The 18,608-nt window shown below is 34.4% G+C and overlaps 1 protein-coding gene across 1 annotated transcript; it reads right to left on the reverse strand.

Moving 5' to 3' along the window:
• Positions 1-3,871: 3,871 nt before the first annotated feature.
• Positions 3,872-13,628, reverse strand: LOC104235753 (uncharacterized protein At2g24330-like). Its single transcript, XM_009789564.2, has 6 exons — positions 13,286-13,628; positions 11,957-12,232; positions 9,203-9,347; positions 5,228-5,337; positions 4,532-4,949; positions 3,872-4,395 (listed from the first exon to the last, which is right to left on the reverse strand). The coding sequence occupies exons 2-6, from the start codon at positions 12,227-12,229 to the stop codon at positions 4,130-4,132; spliced, it is 1,212 nt and encodes a 403-aa protein (XP_009787866.1). The 5' UTR covers positions 12,230-12,232; positions 13,286-13,628; the 3' UTR covers positions 3,872-4,129.
• Positions 13,629-18,608: the final 4,980 nt, after the last annotated feature.

The following is an 18,608-nucleotide window of genomic DNA, read 5'->3' on the forward strand; positions in this document are numbered from 1 at the left end:
CATATATATATATATACGCGTATATAACATCATCTGGTCATGGGTCAATGTGCATGTATAAATGCATGAAATGCATATGAAATACGTTAATAAAATCTCTTGGTACGTCATAAGACCATTATGCCTCTAATTAATATCATGAAATAAACTTTATCAACTTACGTATTTTCTGAGACCCATGAACAGACGATAGAATAATAAGACATACGGGAGTTCAAGAACGTAGGCATTTTTAATATTTCTACGAATAGAGTCATTTATGAAAGTAGCGCATTTATTCGTTTCGTTTGTATCGTACGGATCATGCCAAAAAAAAAAGAAGGAAGGGATAGCCTTAATATACCTGAGCCGGTTCTCTGAACAATTCCTCTAACACACGACAATTGCGACAAAACACGTAACGGCAAGATCGGTATTGGGAAAAATCTATATAATATTCTTGAAAAAGATTGCACCGTACTCCCTTAGAATCACAATATCCCATTGCTATTATGCTAAGAAGTCTCGTATGAATTTTGTTTCAAGAAAAATCAAGTTACTACCATTCATAAATCCTATCAAAACCATGTGTACAAAAAGTTTGTTGTGACAAACATATGCTTAAACTGTCAGGTAGTGTCTTGTTCTCAAAAATAAATTTTACTTGAAGATCTCAAAGGTTGAGCAGCATATATAGGCTCAGAATCAACTTTATGCTAATCTTCATTTGGTAAATTTTATGCCTATTCCAAAATAATGGGAACAACTATAATACTACGTGAAAAGGATATTGTTTCCTTCAACATCGATGTTCTGAAATCCTGTTGTTGTTAAATGGAGTATTTATGATCCAAGAAAATCAAAATGTAGACTTCTTAAAATCAGTAGTTGAAGAGCAAATATCTTTTTCTGCAGAATTTTTTGAAGAAAATGGGTGCAACCCTCTCGTTTACTTTATATGATGCTAGTAATATGTCAAACTTATTTCCTCATCATGCTTTTTCTTTAACACTTTCATATCTTATGTACAGTCTCACGAGACAAACCATCTGCAGCAACATTTTTGGAATTTATTCAACCAAAGAATATTTCACGTGTAATCAAGGCACCATTTGTGTTATGACTCATCATGCACATTGGTGTCACCTTAGCCTAGCTTAATGCCATGTGGCACCTTATAAAAAATTCTTTATCCACTTAATCCTATTTAATATCATAGTTATCCCCACAATTAATCAATTATCTACATAATTAAGAATTATCTCAAATTACTTAAAATACTACTCACTTTTAACACGCTTTATATATCTTACTATCATGTTCATGTGTACCATATAAAATCAATACATACACTATTATTTCATTAAAAAAATCTATGTAAAGATATGTATTTTCTCAACTTATAATTTTTCTAATCTTTTATAAATAATACAAATTTTCGTACGCTTAATTTTTAAAATGGTAAAATAATAACCTTCTTTTCTTGTGAGAAAATAATTTCTATCTTTACAATAAAGAAAATTTTATAAACTTTCTCAGATTATGTGTATAATTTAAAACATATACGAAAGTAGTAAAATTAATAACTATATAAAATCATATTTTTCAATTTTTTTTATATTTTTATATATATTTATAATCGTATCAAATAATTAGGATAAATCTTTTATTTTATAAAACAAATTAAAGGCATACTTCCTTCTATATGAATAAGGCTGTACAATTTCATTTATTATAGCACCAAGTGTGTGCTCAAATACAGTAAAACGGTAGATTTAGAATCTTTTAGTATAGAAGAGCATATGAAATCCAATAGAACCCAAGTTATATACATTTTTCACATTACACCAAAATGTCATTTCAAGAAACTACAGTTGCTATACCTCCTAGCAATTATTCTCTTTACGGTATAACTAGAAGTAATGATCTATCATTTGTAGATGCTATTTCTTGTTTACTATTACTAAAGATACCACCAAGTTCCAGTTTGGGACCTTAATTCTTTAAGTACACGCTATATGCTTTTTTCACATTTTCCTGCGCAACCCTAGGAACACTTAACCAAGATATTATCATATATATATATATATATATATATATATATATATATATATGCTTTTGGGGCACTACATGATGTCTTACCAGTAACTTAGTAGTTTTCATGGACTTCCCTATGATCGAAAATACGATTTATTTTAGCTAAATTAATTTGGCAAAAGTAATTATGGCTTTGAAAAATCAAAAAGGCATTAATTAATATATTCCTAAATCTATCCTTGATCCAATAAATGATCTACAAAATATGAGGATATTCAAAGAGTAATTTAAGAAGATATAAAGGATAATGCTATTAAATGCTTCTCTTAATAAGTTTGTCAAAAACTTAGAATCACTTATTTTGAACGAGAGATAGCATCATCTAAGAAACTATCCATTACTATTTTAAAAACTTGACATTTTAAATAAAATTTATATTACAAATGTAAATAAATTAAGAAGAAAATTTACATATACTAATTCGAACAACCTAAACATAGTATTATTGGGCCCATGCACAGCATGGGCTATCTCATACTAGTTAGATCAAATAAAAGTTAACATAGCTTGAACGGGGCATTTGTATCTATACCCGCTTTTTGTGTCACGTTTTAACTTGTGTTCGCTTTGCAAAAAAAATTGCAAGCGTACCCGCTTTTTCGCATAACTTCAGCATACGGGGCTGAAGTAGCAAAGGCAATCACGCAAAACTTCAGCATTATAGTAGATGGGCCTGAAGTAGCAAGTGTGTTGAACCAAGTGTGTTGAAGTTTTTGTTTTTGTAACTAGCGAACTTGAGCTGAAGTTTTTGTTTTGTAACTCGCGAACTTCAGAGTTTTTGTTTTTGTAACTGGCGAGCTTCAACTCTAGAGCTGAAGTTTTTGTTTTGTAACTGGCGAACTTCAGCTCTAGAGCTGAAGTATTTGTTTTGTAACTGGCGAACTTCAGCGCTGAAGTTTTTGTTTTGTAATTTTGGTCTTTGGCCAATATTCATCTTCTAGAATGATGAAATTTTACCGAAAGATGGTTCCAGTTTAGTGTTATATATAATTCCACACGCAACAGTTTCAAGCGTTCTAAGGTCCAGGTCGAGTTTTGTTTTAGACGTGAACTTTATATGTATGTTGAAAGCCTCGTTTCGCCATATTCACTGGTGGAAATTTAAAGAACTGAGGATCAATGAGTGAAGGATCACTTTGCAATAGTCAAATTCACTACATTAAAACAATTCAAAGAATCGCAAATCCATAGTGTTGGTAAAACTTGGACTCCTCTATTCCAACAGTCTTTACTGGACTTTCTTTTTAGTTTCTATTGTCAATTTCTGCAGAGTTATTTGATTCTATTCCTAGTTAATAGGATGAATGGTTATCATTTGAAAACGAACAGTGAATAAACCATTTAAAGTTGTTAAATAAGAGATGTGAAATCTCCATTGGAATCTCTCCTACTAAGTTATAATGGGAATGGGAAAGAAGAAATTGCCATTAAAAGTACGGAATTTAAAAAGAAGAAAAAAACGAAGGAGGAGAAAAGGAGCTGAAATTATTTAAAAAGTGGGTACAAGTTAAAAGTTTTAAAAAAGTAGGTATAGGTTAAATGGAAGCGACCAAATAGAACGCCCTGTGCAATTTCCTCTGCATGGACTAACTAACCAAATATAACGAATACCATAATGGACCTTAAAATAGGACCAATGGAGCAAGCATTTCCCTAGTTTTTTTTTGGTCTTCTTTTTAGACAATAAGTTAACTTCAACCACTTTAAGTACATAAAAGAGATAAGATCTGTCCAAGTACATGGAGAATTAATTAGCCAATTGAATCAAGAAAAAAAAAATTCCACAACCGGAACAAAATTCAACCCCTCTTCTAACAGCCTAAAAATGTGTAACAATATGCTTTTGGGTCCAAATGCGCAATAATATTAATTACAAAACAATGGATATCAAGGAGGTGGGAGGAAAGGCAGCTGGGGAAGCAGCTATCACTGAGTTTTGTTTTTCTGCTAGATGTTTACAAGAGATATATATAGTTACACATCCAAAGAAAGAAGAAAATCGTCTACATTTTCGAACACTTTGCCTGCACAAATCCTTTCAAGCTGTTACGTATTAACTGCTAGAAGTACTGGAGACTATTTTGTCACCTTCTGTTGTTGCCGAGGCAGCTACTACAGGGCTGCTACTTGCAGAGATTCTCTCCTCCGTGGATCCACCGTCCTGTTTGACCAAATCAGCATCAGCCACAACTATTGTGGATGCTATATTAGGTGTACTGGAACCAAAGGCATGATCATCAAGTTGCTTAGGCCTATTAAGGGCATTGCAATGAGGGCAATAGTAGGTTACATAGGAGAAGTCTTCCTTCCTAGCAAGTCCTGCAAACAACGGAAGAAGTTTTATTATACACCTTTTTCCGTTTTCTTTCAGTGACTACGTATTAGTTATTCACTATTTGTTATGTGAAACCCACACTGCTATATATGGGCCAATGGTCATATCCTCGGATCTTACCATTGTGCATATGGCAATTTCCGCAGATAAGAGCATAAGATTGGGTTGGATCCTCTCCCACAAGCAATGCCGCAATTCGTGCAAGCCATCCCCCGTCTTGTGTGCTTGAACCTGTTGGACTGTAATGGTCGACAACCATTTGCTGATGTTGGTTCATACTAGAACCTTCAAGCTGTACATCATGAATCATTTCTCCTTCAGGTTGATATAATACAGCACTCTCTGCGCTACCAGATCTGGCTTGCTTCCTATTTCTCAGTCCAGCAGACTGCACGATTTCTACATCATTGCTCTTTCCAACAGGGGCATTAGGCTTAGACTCATCTCCCAAATACACTTTCAAGCCAGTATCTGTGCCGAGCTTGGATGCAAGCACCGTGGCTGCAGCTGCCTTAGATTCTGGGTCAGGGTCATATCTCTGCATAAAACATCTGAACAATGAAATCCCAAGCATCTCATACCGAGTTAGGACATAAAGGCACTTTGTAAAACAGGTGAAGACTAAAGAGTGATAAAAGGTTATAAACATGTCTTCCCTAATGTACCTGTATGGTTAACTTATCTGTTAATAGCTTAGCACAAGCCCTAAAACTCGCATATTGCTATCACCTGGATGAGCTGCCTAATGCAATTGCAAGGTTTAACTTATCCATGAAGAGCTTAGCATAAGCCCAAAAACTCGCATATTGTTATCACCTGAATGAGCTGCAGTATTGTGTAGTAATTTGACTTCTCTTTGAGTTCATCAATCTTGACTTGCCTTTCAGCTCGAAGCCTTTCCAAAGCTTTCTGATCCTTGCGTTCATCTGCAAGGCCACGCATGAAGGGTTCAAAATTGAAAATCAAAGAAATATAATCCATTCTAAGGCAAAACCATCAATAGGGTTAATCAGATTGTTGTCAAAAGCGAAAAGCGCAAAAAAGCGCTAAAGCCCTGCTGGAGCTTAAAGCGCAAAGCGCACTTAAAGCGTGGGCTTCACTGGAAAAAAACGCACTATAAAGAATTTTATATATATATAATATTTAGAGAACATAATGGGCACATAAATAATAAATATATATTGCTAATAATGAAGTAAAACTTCATCAAATCATCAACTTAAGTCTTAATAAGGAAATATATATATATATATATATATATATATATATATATATATATATATATATATATATATATATATATATATATATATTTAGAGAACATAATGGACACATAAATAATAAATATATATTGCTAATAATGAAGTAAAACTTCATCAAATCATCAACTTAAGTCTTAATAAGGAAATATAAACTCATTCTAGATTCCACTTCTAATCACTAAAATAACATTCCTCCATATAATCTTCATCCTCAATAGGGTGATTCTCATTGGTGTCACTAGAACTATAGCCACCAATGTCCTCTTCCCCTGACTCGTCGGAATCAATCTCATCTTCTATGTCAACAGACTCAATACGTGGAGCTCGGGAGCTTGAGGCATTGGTTGCAATAACTCCTGACTGTCTCTTTTGTCGCCTTGTGTATGTCAACACGTCCTCACTACCCGACGCTCTTGCAACATCACCCCAAGTCAAGCTATCATCACCAAACACCAACTCATCTTCTGCTTCCGCATTAACACCCATCTTCCCACTCATTGCTATGATCAATGTTATCCAATGAGATTGGATCAATAACACTCCGCAAGTCATAACGGGTTTTTAAAGCACGATTATACTTGACATACACTAGGTCATTAAATCTTTGATGCTCCAATCTGTTTCTTTTTTTGGTATGGATCTGTTGCATGGAATATCTTAATATTAGTGATATAGTCTAATTGATTAACTAAGCAAAGAAAATAAATAAAAAGTATACATTACGAGTACTTACATGCTCAAATACGCTCCAATTACGCTCACACCCAGCAGCACTAGCCGTTAAACCCAAAATTCTAATGGCTAATTTTTGGAGATGAGGAGCTAAATTACCATATAAATTCCACCATTCAACTGTAAAAAGTGTTATGTTGACCATCGTTATTTCTAAGTTGATGTAACTATGTAAGTATTAAGTAAAATTTTAAACATAAACTAATAGAAGAAAAAAATGGAGAAAAAGTCACAAGAAAGAGAGAGGCATACAAAAAACTTAGTCAAATACTCATCTTTTAATGGAGAATTCTTTTGTCTGTATCTCTTATTACAAAGAAAGAATAAAAGAAGAAAAAAATGAGTAGAAGAGAGAGAGAGGCATACAAAAGGTATAAGAGATAAAGAAACCGAGAAGAGAAGAAGACCTGTTATAGAGGCTTGTTCTGCTGCAGTAGTTCGATTTTGTCTTTTTCTGTTGCATTCCTTCGACTCCTCTGGTCTTCTTATGATTCCATCATCTTCTCTTTTTTAAATTTTTGGGAAATCTGATTTGCTCCCTTAATTAGTTTTTCCATATTTCCCTGGCTATTTGCCATAAATATGGTCTAGGGAACTGTGACAGACTAACTTACTATGATTTTAAAAAAGGAAGTAAAGGTCCTCTGACACACGCGCCTCGCTTGAGGTCATGCGGAGCGGCAAAGTGTTTGTGCGCCTCGCTTTTGCGCTTAGGCGCGCTTTAAGCGTGCTTTTAATTTCACTGGTTAATCTTCAGCAACTTCAGAAACTTTGTTTACAATTTTTTATTATTTGAGGTGATCAAAAGGACTTGGTCGAAGACCTTTGACCTTCACATGCTCTGCAGTACCTAGTCATCCGATTGCCAAAACGAAGTTACTCCTAACAGGTTGATCTACACGCCCTCAAGAGAAACACAGAAAAGAGAAAAGCTCAATGATGAGTAGTTGTTGTATCATGTATGTTATTGGAGCTTTATTGTTTTTTTGAGAATGTATTGGAGCTTTATTGTTATAAGCAGGGATTTGTCCTGATTTTCAACATAGCCTTTTGCTTTCTAATTTTCCAGAGAAGAAAATGCAAACTAGACATTCCATCTTCTATCACCACTAACTTTCAATTAAAAGTCCATGTTCTCTTTTCTATCTTCTCATAGGCTCTGAACCACCACTGCCAACAAGTAGCATCAAGCATTTTCAGTCTTCCCACCATACTTAGCCATAGGAGTCCATTCTATCAGAAATATCTAATCAAACTCCTTTTCAGTAGGCTATTTGTTTAGGATAGGTAAAGTTTAAAATTTTGCAGAGGGTTCCAACCCCTTGTACTATAAAAAATGACATACAAAATAGACAGCAAAAAAGGCCATGAGCTATACAGAGTCACAAAGTCAGCTTACCACATATTCTACAAACTAGAATAAGATGAGAGCATGCTCTCTGTGCTCCAAAGTAGAAGGTGAACATGAAGATCCATTTATACTTATTAAGGATCCTCTCGACCAGGAAATTCCCTTTGAACCAAATACACCAGATCCAAAATTACTAATCAAAAGAAGGCACCGGATCAAAGTTGTTACAGCACACAAACCCCAACTTTTCCATGTCTATGATAGGAAACTTTTGTGTAATATTCTTTACTCAAGCTCAGTGAATCTAGAAATATTGTGAAGTTAGACATACTTTAACATATAACTTCATTAATGCTTTTGACCTTCAGAACTTCTCAAATGTAAAATCACGAGAATCAAGTTTATTTTATCTTTAAGATACAACTTGAGCTTAGAAGAAATTTTATGAAATGCTAGAATAAAAATCTCAATGCATTTACCAAAGTAAAAGTATTGTTTTTATATATTTATTATTTATCTGTTTACTTATTTATTAGCGTATATATTCTCCACTACAGATAGTTCATTCCCCAGCAATATTAATCAAACACCTTCAGCAGGTGAAACCAACGAAGGTTATAAGTTAAAAAAAGACATGGCTTGATAGACATATTTCATCAATCTTTCTGATACAAGAACCAGCTGAGAGAGAGAGAGAGAAAGCGAGAGAACGGAATTCAATAGGTGACAGCCTAGTAATGTCAATCTGTTAAATAAAACGAGCAACGTTACTCATTCAAAGGAGCAGTAAAAAACAAAAGTGTGTTTGACCCAACTATCTAAAAACTTAATAAAGCTACCTAATGAAGATAGAAGTTCAACGCACCTAATACTGAACACAAATGTTCCTAGGCAGTTGACATTACAACTTCATATCATTTCTGAACCTCACCAGTCCTCTTGTAACTCTACTTAGTGAATCCATTGGAGTCTGCACTCCACAGTCAATCTACCTAGGTTTGTCATTTATTACATCAACTCATACAGGCATAGATAACAAAGGATGCTCTTCCATGGATTAAAGCACCGAAAAATGCTAAAAGAAATAAGCTCGAAAAAAGGATAACAAGAGACTGAGAAATGAGTTGTGAACCGTATGTTCCAGAGTCTCTTAGTTATTTACTAATTATCCACTAAAATCCAACTGTAGTTCATTATCAGCATTAGCAACAAAAGAAAGACATGAAAAAAGGGCAAATTATATCTGTCCGTTATTTACTAATTTTGTCCACTAAAATCCAACTGTAGTTAATTATCAGCATTAGAAACGACAAATTGTATCTTCTAATGTGAGAAGTTAGTCAAACTGAAAAAAAAAGTAAAGGACAAAATGGAAGGAACTACGACAGAATTTGGAAAAATGAATTGTTTGAGAACTTTGGTAGCAGAGAACCATGAACTACTTACTCATACTCGTAAAGCTTTTGAGAGCTGAATATGTAATGAAGGATAAGCCAGGCAACAGAAACATTGGTAAAACTCGAAATGCCCTCATTTTCCAGCTTAGCGCAAGTGATCTTGTCGTCATGATAGCGTAAGCCACTGCAATAACCTGAATTGAAAAAACCTCAATACTACACACATAAGTAAATATGTAATATAACAAATGGTGAAAGGATAAGAAACTCGAGCAGACTGTATAACATCAACACATTGACCACAACATGTAAAATATGTGTCTTCATATGTCATATGTGCAATTTCAATATACTTTACATACTTAAGTGTTGTTATAGACTCAGGTACAGTTAACAGCACAAGCTGGGTACTTCACCTCACTTAGGTGCCGCTTAAATGCGTGCACTAAAGTGCTACTGTGTGCAACAAGGCACTACAATCTGCACCTTGTAGCTAATAAGCACTGTTTTGAAGAGGGCATCACCAAATATACAAAACAATATTAATTGTTAAAGCAATTTTATGACTTAATATGCTAGAAAATAGGAACAAAAACTTGAAATTTTATTTTAAAAAAATTAGTTGTTATGTCTGAATGACAAATTTGAATGTGCTCAATTTTATAACTAGTTTTCAACATGAGCATGATTATTTTAGTTTAATTAATGTCACCTAAGTGTAGTGTTGTCAAATCCATTGCCCATATAATTGTTATTTGTATTTATGATTATTTTCCCTTCAGTTGCGCCTTTCTTCACTAAAAGCCAAATCATAATTGTGGTTCCACTAAATGTCCCAGCTGACGATGGCAATTTTTGCCTTTAAATGTTGCATGACTTGGGTGCCTGATAAAATTTATATAAGAAGAAACGAAACAGACATCATCAAACACTTTACTGACTGAAAATGTGTAATTTTGTTGGAAATTTTCACTAGTTAATTTCTTCGTTCTCCTCATCTTAGTATAAAATAAAAAGGTAAAGAAGTGGATTTTCACTTTCTAACATATTTGTCATTGTCCATAATTCGAATGGACCTAATGATATAGTACATACATAACTGTAATTTTATGGTCAGTGCATGGTTAAATTCAAAAGACAATCATACTACTAAACTATATAAAGAAACATGCTAATCAATAAAGTTCAAAGAATGATGGAAATAAAAAAGAGGAAAAAAAAAAAGAAGAATATGATCTTTTAAAGAGTTGAAGACAAAAAAGAATGTCTCTGACAACTTAACAGGGTCGATAACTTCTGAACAAACCTCCTTCATACAATTCTTGGAAGTATCTCAAAGTTCGCCATAATGCTGCAAATAATTTGATAATAGGAAGAAATGACATGCACATCTCTGAAGAACATCCCTTAAAAATTTACCCTAAAGGCTGAGTGACATTTTCCTAAGAAATGAATCTTTCCGCCTCCATAAAACCCCCTAAGTAGGCAGAGAAAAAGGAAAAGGTGTGTGGCCAAGGTGCTCCCTAGTAAGGTAGAGATATCGTGATAGCACCAGTTAGTCTTTCTGCTACATGCGGTGGAAGAAAGGAGAATCTTTTCTCTAATTTTCAGCTTTTCCTGAACAATCTTTCCATTTCATTTTTAGGTTTATTTTTAACTTTTGTCAGTTACACATCACATTTAAGTCATTCTTTTTAGCTTATAGAGTTCATATCATTTAAGATACTTTAGTATCTTCTAGTGAGTTCCCGCAAATTCTGGGCAATGGGCCTCTAATTTGAACATTCATGTCCCAAACTTCATCTTGATTCACGCAATATTAGAGGTCAAGTTATGACTCATGAGTAGTTACCCAAATATTTAGTCATCATTGTCAAAGTGTAGGAAAGTGAGCTGCTCAGGTCTACCCCCTTAAGTTCTAAAGCAGTGTTTGAGAAATATAAGATGATTTCTATGGTTTCTTAAACAGAAGGATGTCTTGCTTTGGATGCTCAACCACCCTCACCCTAGGGGTTCATCTGAGGAAATATTAGGTGGGAGATTATTCCTCTTCCGTCATTCTCTTCTACTTGCTTTGTGCACTTAACATATTTCATTCCATCACATTCTGCCGCCATTTAAGAGTCCCTTCACTTTACCCAGCACTTAACATCATAAACCAGCTTCCATCCTTAGAACAACAGAGTAATGTTCTAAGTAACTTTTCAGTTTTCACAAACCAGAACAGTCTCAAATTGGCAACCAAATGCCGTTATTCTTAACCCACAAAAGGACCATTTTTCTCCAATATTTCAGCCTCAAGAAAAGCCTCAAACCAGCCGTAAAATCTCATTCCTTCTACTAAATCTAGAAGAGCTATTACATCATCTCATAGTTTATATCTGTTATCTAGAATTCTTTTAGCACTTCCGCTGTCCCAAAACAACAGTAACATTTTTCTTCCAAGAGTTAAGAGGATTTGTATTTGACTAAATCTACTGATTCTATTCTTTTTAAATATTTATATAGAGAAGCTAGCAACTTCGCTTGTGATTTCTTAGTTGCTAAATATGCTGTTCTCTGAAAGACGAATCCATCCATATTCAATCACACCAAATTTAGGAAACAACTTTCCTCTGTAAAAGCAGACAAAAATGAATACATCAAATGTAGCGTGATTAATACTCCGGATAGATAGGTAAACAGAAAGAAGCAATTCAAAGGCTTTGGAAAACTAGAGATTTTTCAGGATAAAGAATTTCAGGCTCTTATTTATGTTATTCAGGACGCACTAGAACAGTAGAGTACAAAATGGTAGCATTACCTCGAAAAGTACAGAAAGTATAATGAGATGCCTGGTCATCCTTCTCCAACGATGAGATCGTCTAGTTATTCTGGCAATAACAGTAGCCTCCTCCTTGGAAATATGTTGCAATCTCTTCTCAAAGTCATCTTTATGTGAACCAAATAGACCATTCCATATTCTTGATAATAATCCCTTTTTCTTTTTCTCTTTTGTCTTTTCTTCATTATCTGTAGATGTGAAAGGTGCAGTGCCGGCAGTATCACCAAGATCTTTTTCAGATTCCGCAGCCATTTCCTGCGCGTTAAAATGAAGATCACCGCCATGAATCGTTTTTCACATAAATGTTTATTTTTATAGTACGAGGGAGGAGCTACACATTGAGCGGGAAACGGTAGGCCGTAGGAGCATTTAGGTTAATGAATAATGACTTATTAGTATTCATAAAATTAATATTAACGATACCAACAAAGTTACAGAAACAGATTATGCCTACTCCTTGATTGACAATAGATGCACCGCACCGTTTAGTCAGCTTTACCATTTAAAGATATTATCCCTCCGTTCCAATTTATGTGAACCTGTTTGACTGGGCACGGAATTAAGAAAAAAATGAAGACTTTTAGAATTTGTGGTCCTAAACAAGTGAAAACGGAGTCCAGAGTATTTGTGTGGTTATAAAAGCTTCTAATTAAGGGTATAATTGGAAGTTTATGTTATATTATTTCCGAATTTAGAAAGGGGTCATTCTTTTTGGAACAGAGTAAAAAGGAAATAGGTCACATAAACTGGAATGGAGGGAATATTAAAATATATTGAACCCCCTTTTTCCTTCCTTTCTTTCATACCTCCTCTCCTTCCCACTGCCACTATAGAGACATTTGAAACATTTGAGAAAGCTTCATTCATTTGCCAACGACATTCAGCTGAATTCTTCACTGTCACTTAAATATGACTACAATTATCATTCCAAATGATGCATATTCCCAACAACATAACGTAATTCCACATAAAACATCTTACCTGAACCACCATAAACCTTTAGAGTCTATATGATAAGATTATTTAACCGGAAAAAAAAAGAACAGTCTTACGATTTAAAACCAGGCATTAGGCAGATTAATTTACTCTAATCATAGAACTCCTTCTTTATTTATCCACTACAGAAACTTCGAGAGATCAACTAGCATTTCTGAATACCGAATTTGATCAGCAAAATAAGGAGCTCCGGAAAAAAACCAAAAGGAAAGAGATGGACGATCCAACAGAAAACAAACACGTTAAATAAATGTTAGGCTAACAGTGAAACGCAGTCATCAAATTAGGGAGATTCTGCGGGAAGGCTATTACCTGGTTCCAGAGTCGATCGGCAAAGGAGATCAATTACAGAGCTGTAGTGTGTTAATGCTGAATTCAAAAGGAGGAGGCGTCCGCATTGATATGCGGTGTGGTTGCCAACTGTCCAGTAATAATAAATCGGAAGAGGAAAGAATTAAAGAAGGGGGCGCCGGAAATGATGACGATGACGGCTGATTTGGCGCAGTCCCTTTCTCTCTCAACATATTACAAACGGAGAAATGGATAGAATCAGAGAACAGATACTAGCCTGACGCCTCATAAATATTTTTAACCAATTTCGGGTTCCTTCTTAGCTATGAGGTCATCAATTCAACTTGTATGAGCCTGTTTGGATGAGCCCGAAAGAGTAACTTTTAATTATTTGTGCTATTTGTTTTTAAGTGCTGAAATTGATTTTTAAATAATTATTGATGCATTTTTATGTGTTGAAATTTATTTTAAAAATAAGTATTTACACATCAATTTATTTGGTAAACAAGTACTCGTAAATACTTTTAAATATCCTTAAATCACTATAAAAGAGCCGACTACTACAAGATTTTTAATTCCAAATATAAAAAATTATAATTCTCTATTAATTTAAATTGATTACCTAAAATAATTCTTATAAATATAAGTTATTTTTAATTTTTAAATGTAAAAAATGACAAGTGAAGCTTCTTCTAGTGCCTAATACGGATTTGTGGTTGAAACCAAGTCATATCTCATAAGTGGAAACTTATTAATTTATAGATTTCTTCTCAATTCTTGGCTTTAACGAATCAGTTAATTAGCTATACAGATTAACTTGTCAATTATAACTTCATTTATGGTCTTGTCTCCTGGAACGTAAAGCTAGAGATCATTGGTCCAACAAAGCTGAGAAAACATACCATAATAAAAGCTGCTAGACAGGTGAAAATAAGAATAATATTTAAAACTAAAATTTTAAATAAGTTTTCTAAGCATTTAAGCTCATCCCTCGTTGCAAATAGATTTTCTTCTCAATTCTTGTCTTTGGCATAAAGAGGAAGAACTACCGTCACTGAAAAGGCTGAGCAAAAGGAGAAAAAAAAAAGGAGGAGAAATACAAAGATGGAGGAAAGGAAGAGGATATGAGAGAGTGGAGAAGAACATCTATGGAGAAAAAATAAGAATAATAATCTAGGGCTTTTGGTTACCGAGGGTAAAGTTGAAATTAGAAAATTTATAAGGGATAAGAAAATAAGTTTGTTAGTCAAATTAGAATAGCTTTTAACCGAAAAGGTCACAAGTTGGACAATCTCAACTCATGACGGTTGGTTTGTTTTAAATACTTTTTAATTTTTTTTTAAGTATTTTTATTTTGTCAAACACACAAAAAAGCTAAAAAAAATAAAAATAAAGTAGATTTAACCAACTTTTAAGACAATCCAAACATTATCTGCAATCGAAAAAGGCCGAATTAACCATGTATTATTGTAAATCGATCTAATATTACATAGCAATTAAGATAAAATTATCTTAACCTTCTACCAGAACTTCAACTTGAACATAATATAAACTATAATTGTAAAGCTGAAATTTTATTAATAACAAAAGTAAATATGATATGATTTGCTAATAGAAAATGTATAAATCACAAAGGTGTAACGGAGGTAAATTAAATAATTTCAAATAGTACATAAGCAAATTCAAATCGATTCCCATGTTTTTACTAAATCATTTGGCTGCTATAAATTGAAGCATATGTTTGAGATTGTTTGGTGTGTATCAATAAAGTACCACACGAAAGTAGAAAAGAAATGTAATTTTCTTATAAAGAGTTAGATACTCTTAATGGTGTGAGGTTTTTGGGAAAAATTGTGCGAGCAAGCGTTTGGCCATAGATTCCCAAATTTATTTTAAAAAATCCGATTTTGGTGAAGTTTGGTTTGAAGATGAAAATATGTTTGAACATAATTTTTTAAAACATATTCACTTTTTTTTTTTTGAAAAAACATGAAATGTGACTTATACCCATAAGTTTTAAAAACTATCAAAAATATCCAACAATTCTGAAGAAAATTCATACAAAATAAGCAAAACAAATCTGAAGAAAATTTATACAAACATTAGTTGATTTTAGCAAATTACCTTCAAGTTTTGTTTTTGTGGTAGATTGCCACAAATTGGCACAACAACTTTGGCGAAAGTTTTCTTCTATTTACATAGAAGGGCAAAGACGCGTGAGTTTAATGAGGAAAAAGTGGGTATGGATTAGTTGGGTCATAATAACAGAAAGTGGACTTTTTTATAAAATACATTTGGGGCAATTTTTGAAACTTTTTAAAAAACTAAACGGTAATATTTGGGCCAAAACAGCTCTTGAGCTAGTTTTGAGATTTGGGTTTTGGGATTTGAAAATTTGCCAAAATATGGATAAAATCTATAAACAAACAAGTATTTGCCAAAAAAAAAATGGAAAAAATTTGGCAAAATCTATGGCCAAACAGGTGCTTAATGGTGTGACGCCTTTTGGGAAAAACTGTACGGGCTTGGTTCAAATTGGACAATATAACACTATTTTAAAAGTATCTTTGGACCATTTTAATCCAACAACTGATATCAGAGCTAATAATTTGGCGGAACGAGTATAGAGATGGCATAGTGATGACATAGGGCCAGGCTTTAATGCCTTTGCTCGTATATGGGCCTGTTTAAACCACCTATACTCATAGCTTCAAAGACGCATACACAACCTCTTCTCTGGGCTTCGATGACCATAATACTCGGTCATGTGGGTCGCACACAGTTAATCTCCAAATTTGTTCATGAATGGTGATGAGTCATATGGAACTTAGTTCAAATGGGAGATTGCTTGTCACGACCCAAAATCCATTAAAGATTGTGATGGCGCCGGACACATACTATCAGGCAAGCCAACAATAAATACTTAATTTGGTTCTCATTTCAATATTTTAGAAATCATATTTTCCTTCAATTAAATAGTAAAAGATGAGATTTACAGAATAAATAATAATACTTTTAACAATTTCAGTACAGGACAATCCATAATCACCCTAAAATCCGGTGTCACAAGTGCATAAACATCAACTAAGAATATAAAATAAAATACAACCTTTGTCCGGAATACAAATTGGACAGGAGAAATATAAATACTCTTAAGGAGACTATGTTGGCTGTGTGTCGTAATATTTAGTGCAGCTCACCTAGGTCCCCCTATGTATACACGTCTCTGCTCTCACAAGGCCACGAAATATATATGTACCTGCACAAAATGTGCAGCAAGTGTAGTATGAGTACGTAAATCCACGTGTACCTCGTAAGTATCTAGCCTAACCCCGGAGGAGTAGTGACGAGGGGTCGACATCGATACTCACTATAGGTCTAATAATATCAAGTACAATAAAAGGGTAAATAAACATGAGCCATAGTAAATAAATGAAACAAACAAGCATAAAATATGTGATACAAATTCCCCTCTTTACAATGAACTCAAACTTTCCATTAAAAATTCCCTCCTTAACCGGAGCACACATATCGGTGTAGTAGATCTCATCAAATAAATTTTCATAATTCAAATTAGGAAAAACTCATGGATACACTGGCTTCTTGTCAAATATTACGCATGATTCCATGAGGATACGATATAGGAAATGCTGAGGCGTACGGCCCGATCCAACATAAATATTTAAACTGTGCACTGCCAAAGGTCGAACGGCACGAACCATAGATGGATTTATTAACCTGCCAAGGCGAACGGCCCGCTCCCATGAGAGTGTGGTACATAAATCCTACTGAGGCAAACGGCCCGATCCCATAAGATGTGAAATACATAATCTTGGCGAACGGCCCGATCCCATTAGAATAAGAAGCTTTGACGGGTCCTTGACCCCACTCACGAATAAACATGTGAGTTGTAATTTTTTTAACAAAAACCTTTCAATAAAACATATATATCACAGAAACATGCCGTAAGAGGAGTAAAATTATTCGGTGACTAATCATGAACTCGTGAAATCTCTACAATAACAAGCCCATTCTCAAGTAGAAATGTAAAACAGAGGAATTTAATAAGCGAGAGACTGCTCAAATAGTACAGCTATAGCATGATGTGAACCTAAGCCTACCTCGACAATAACATGAATGTAGCTACGCATGGGCTCTCGTCACCTCGCGCGTATGTAGCCCCCACAATAAGTAGCACACATCAATATACAACACCTAGGGGTAATTTTCCCCTCATAGGATTAGACAGGAGACTTACCTCGCTCCGAAGTTCCATAACTGGCTCCAACATCGCTCTAACACCTCAAACCGGTGCCCGTCGCTCCAAAACTAGTCAAGCAATGTGCAAACAATAAAAATATACTCTAATACTCATAATAAATCAATTTATAACAACTCTCAACTCCGTTCGAAAAGTCAATAAAGTCAACCTTCGGGCCCACATGCTCGTATTTCAAAAATTATTGAAAATAAATATTACCCATAATTCATATGGTCTATATCCAAAAATTCATCCAATTTCGTCCATGAATCGACCCTCAAATCAAGGATTTACCATTTTTCAACTTTGGGGCTCAAAATTCCAATTTCTACAATTCAAATACTGATAAAATGGAAACCAATAGAAATAATCATGGATAAACATCAAAATAAAGGTCATATATTTACCCCCTTGTTAAGACGAGAACAAACGCCGCAAAAATCACCTCAAACAGAGCTCTAGAACTCAAGATATACCCGAAATACTAAAATTCTCGGTTTAAAACACTATCCAGGCGATTTTTCTTCATCGCCTTCGCGGGAGAGATTCGCGTTCGCGAAGAGAAATTTTTTGCGTTGGCCGGTCAACCCAGAATTCCTTCTTCGCGTTTGCGAAGAACAAATCTTCGCACCAGAAACCAGCAATTCTGTCTGACACAGAAATGGGCATAACTCTCTCATACTAAATCGAAATTCAACGATTATTATTGCTATGGCTCCATAATTACGATACAGATCTAATGGTTCAATACAATCACAAACAAAAGGTCGTTTGCTCAATATAGTTCCCTTTACGCCCTAAGAAACGATGCTGAAACATCAAATAAGAGCGCGACCCAACCCAAATACCTCTAAAACACACCCCGAGACCCCCGGGACCCCCGGGACCCTGTCCAATTATACAAACCAATCCCATAATATAATACGAACCTACTTGAGGCCTCAAATCACATCAAACAACATCAAAATCATGAATCACATTTTAGATTCTGCCGATTTTTCACTTTCCCTAAAATTAGGGTTTGAAATTTTTCTCTTTTCCTTACTGGCTTTCGATTGCATGTGATGTTCTTTCCTTTCTCAT

The sequence above is a fragment of the Nicotiana sylvestris genome, chromosome 6 (assembly GCF_000393655.2).
Source record: "Nicotiana sylvestris chromosome 6, ASM39365v2, whole genome shotgun sequence".
NCBI classification, from domain to species: Eukaryota; Viridiplantae; Streptophyta; class Magnoliopsida; order Solanales; family Solanaceae; genus Nicotiana; species Nicotiana sylvestris.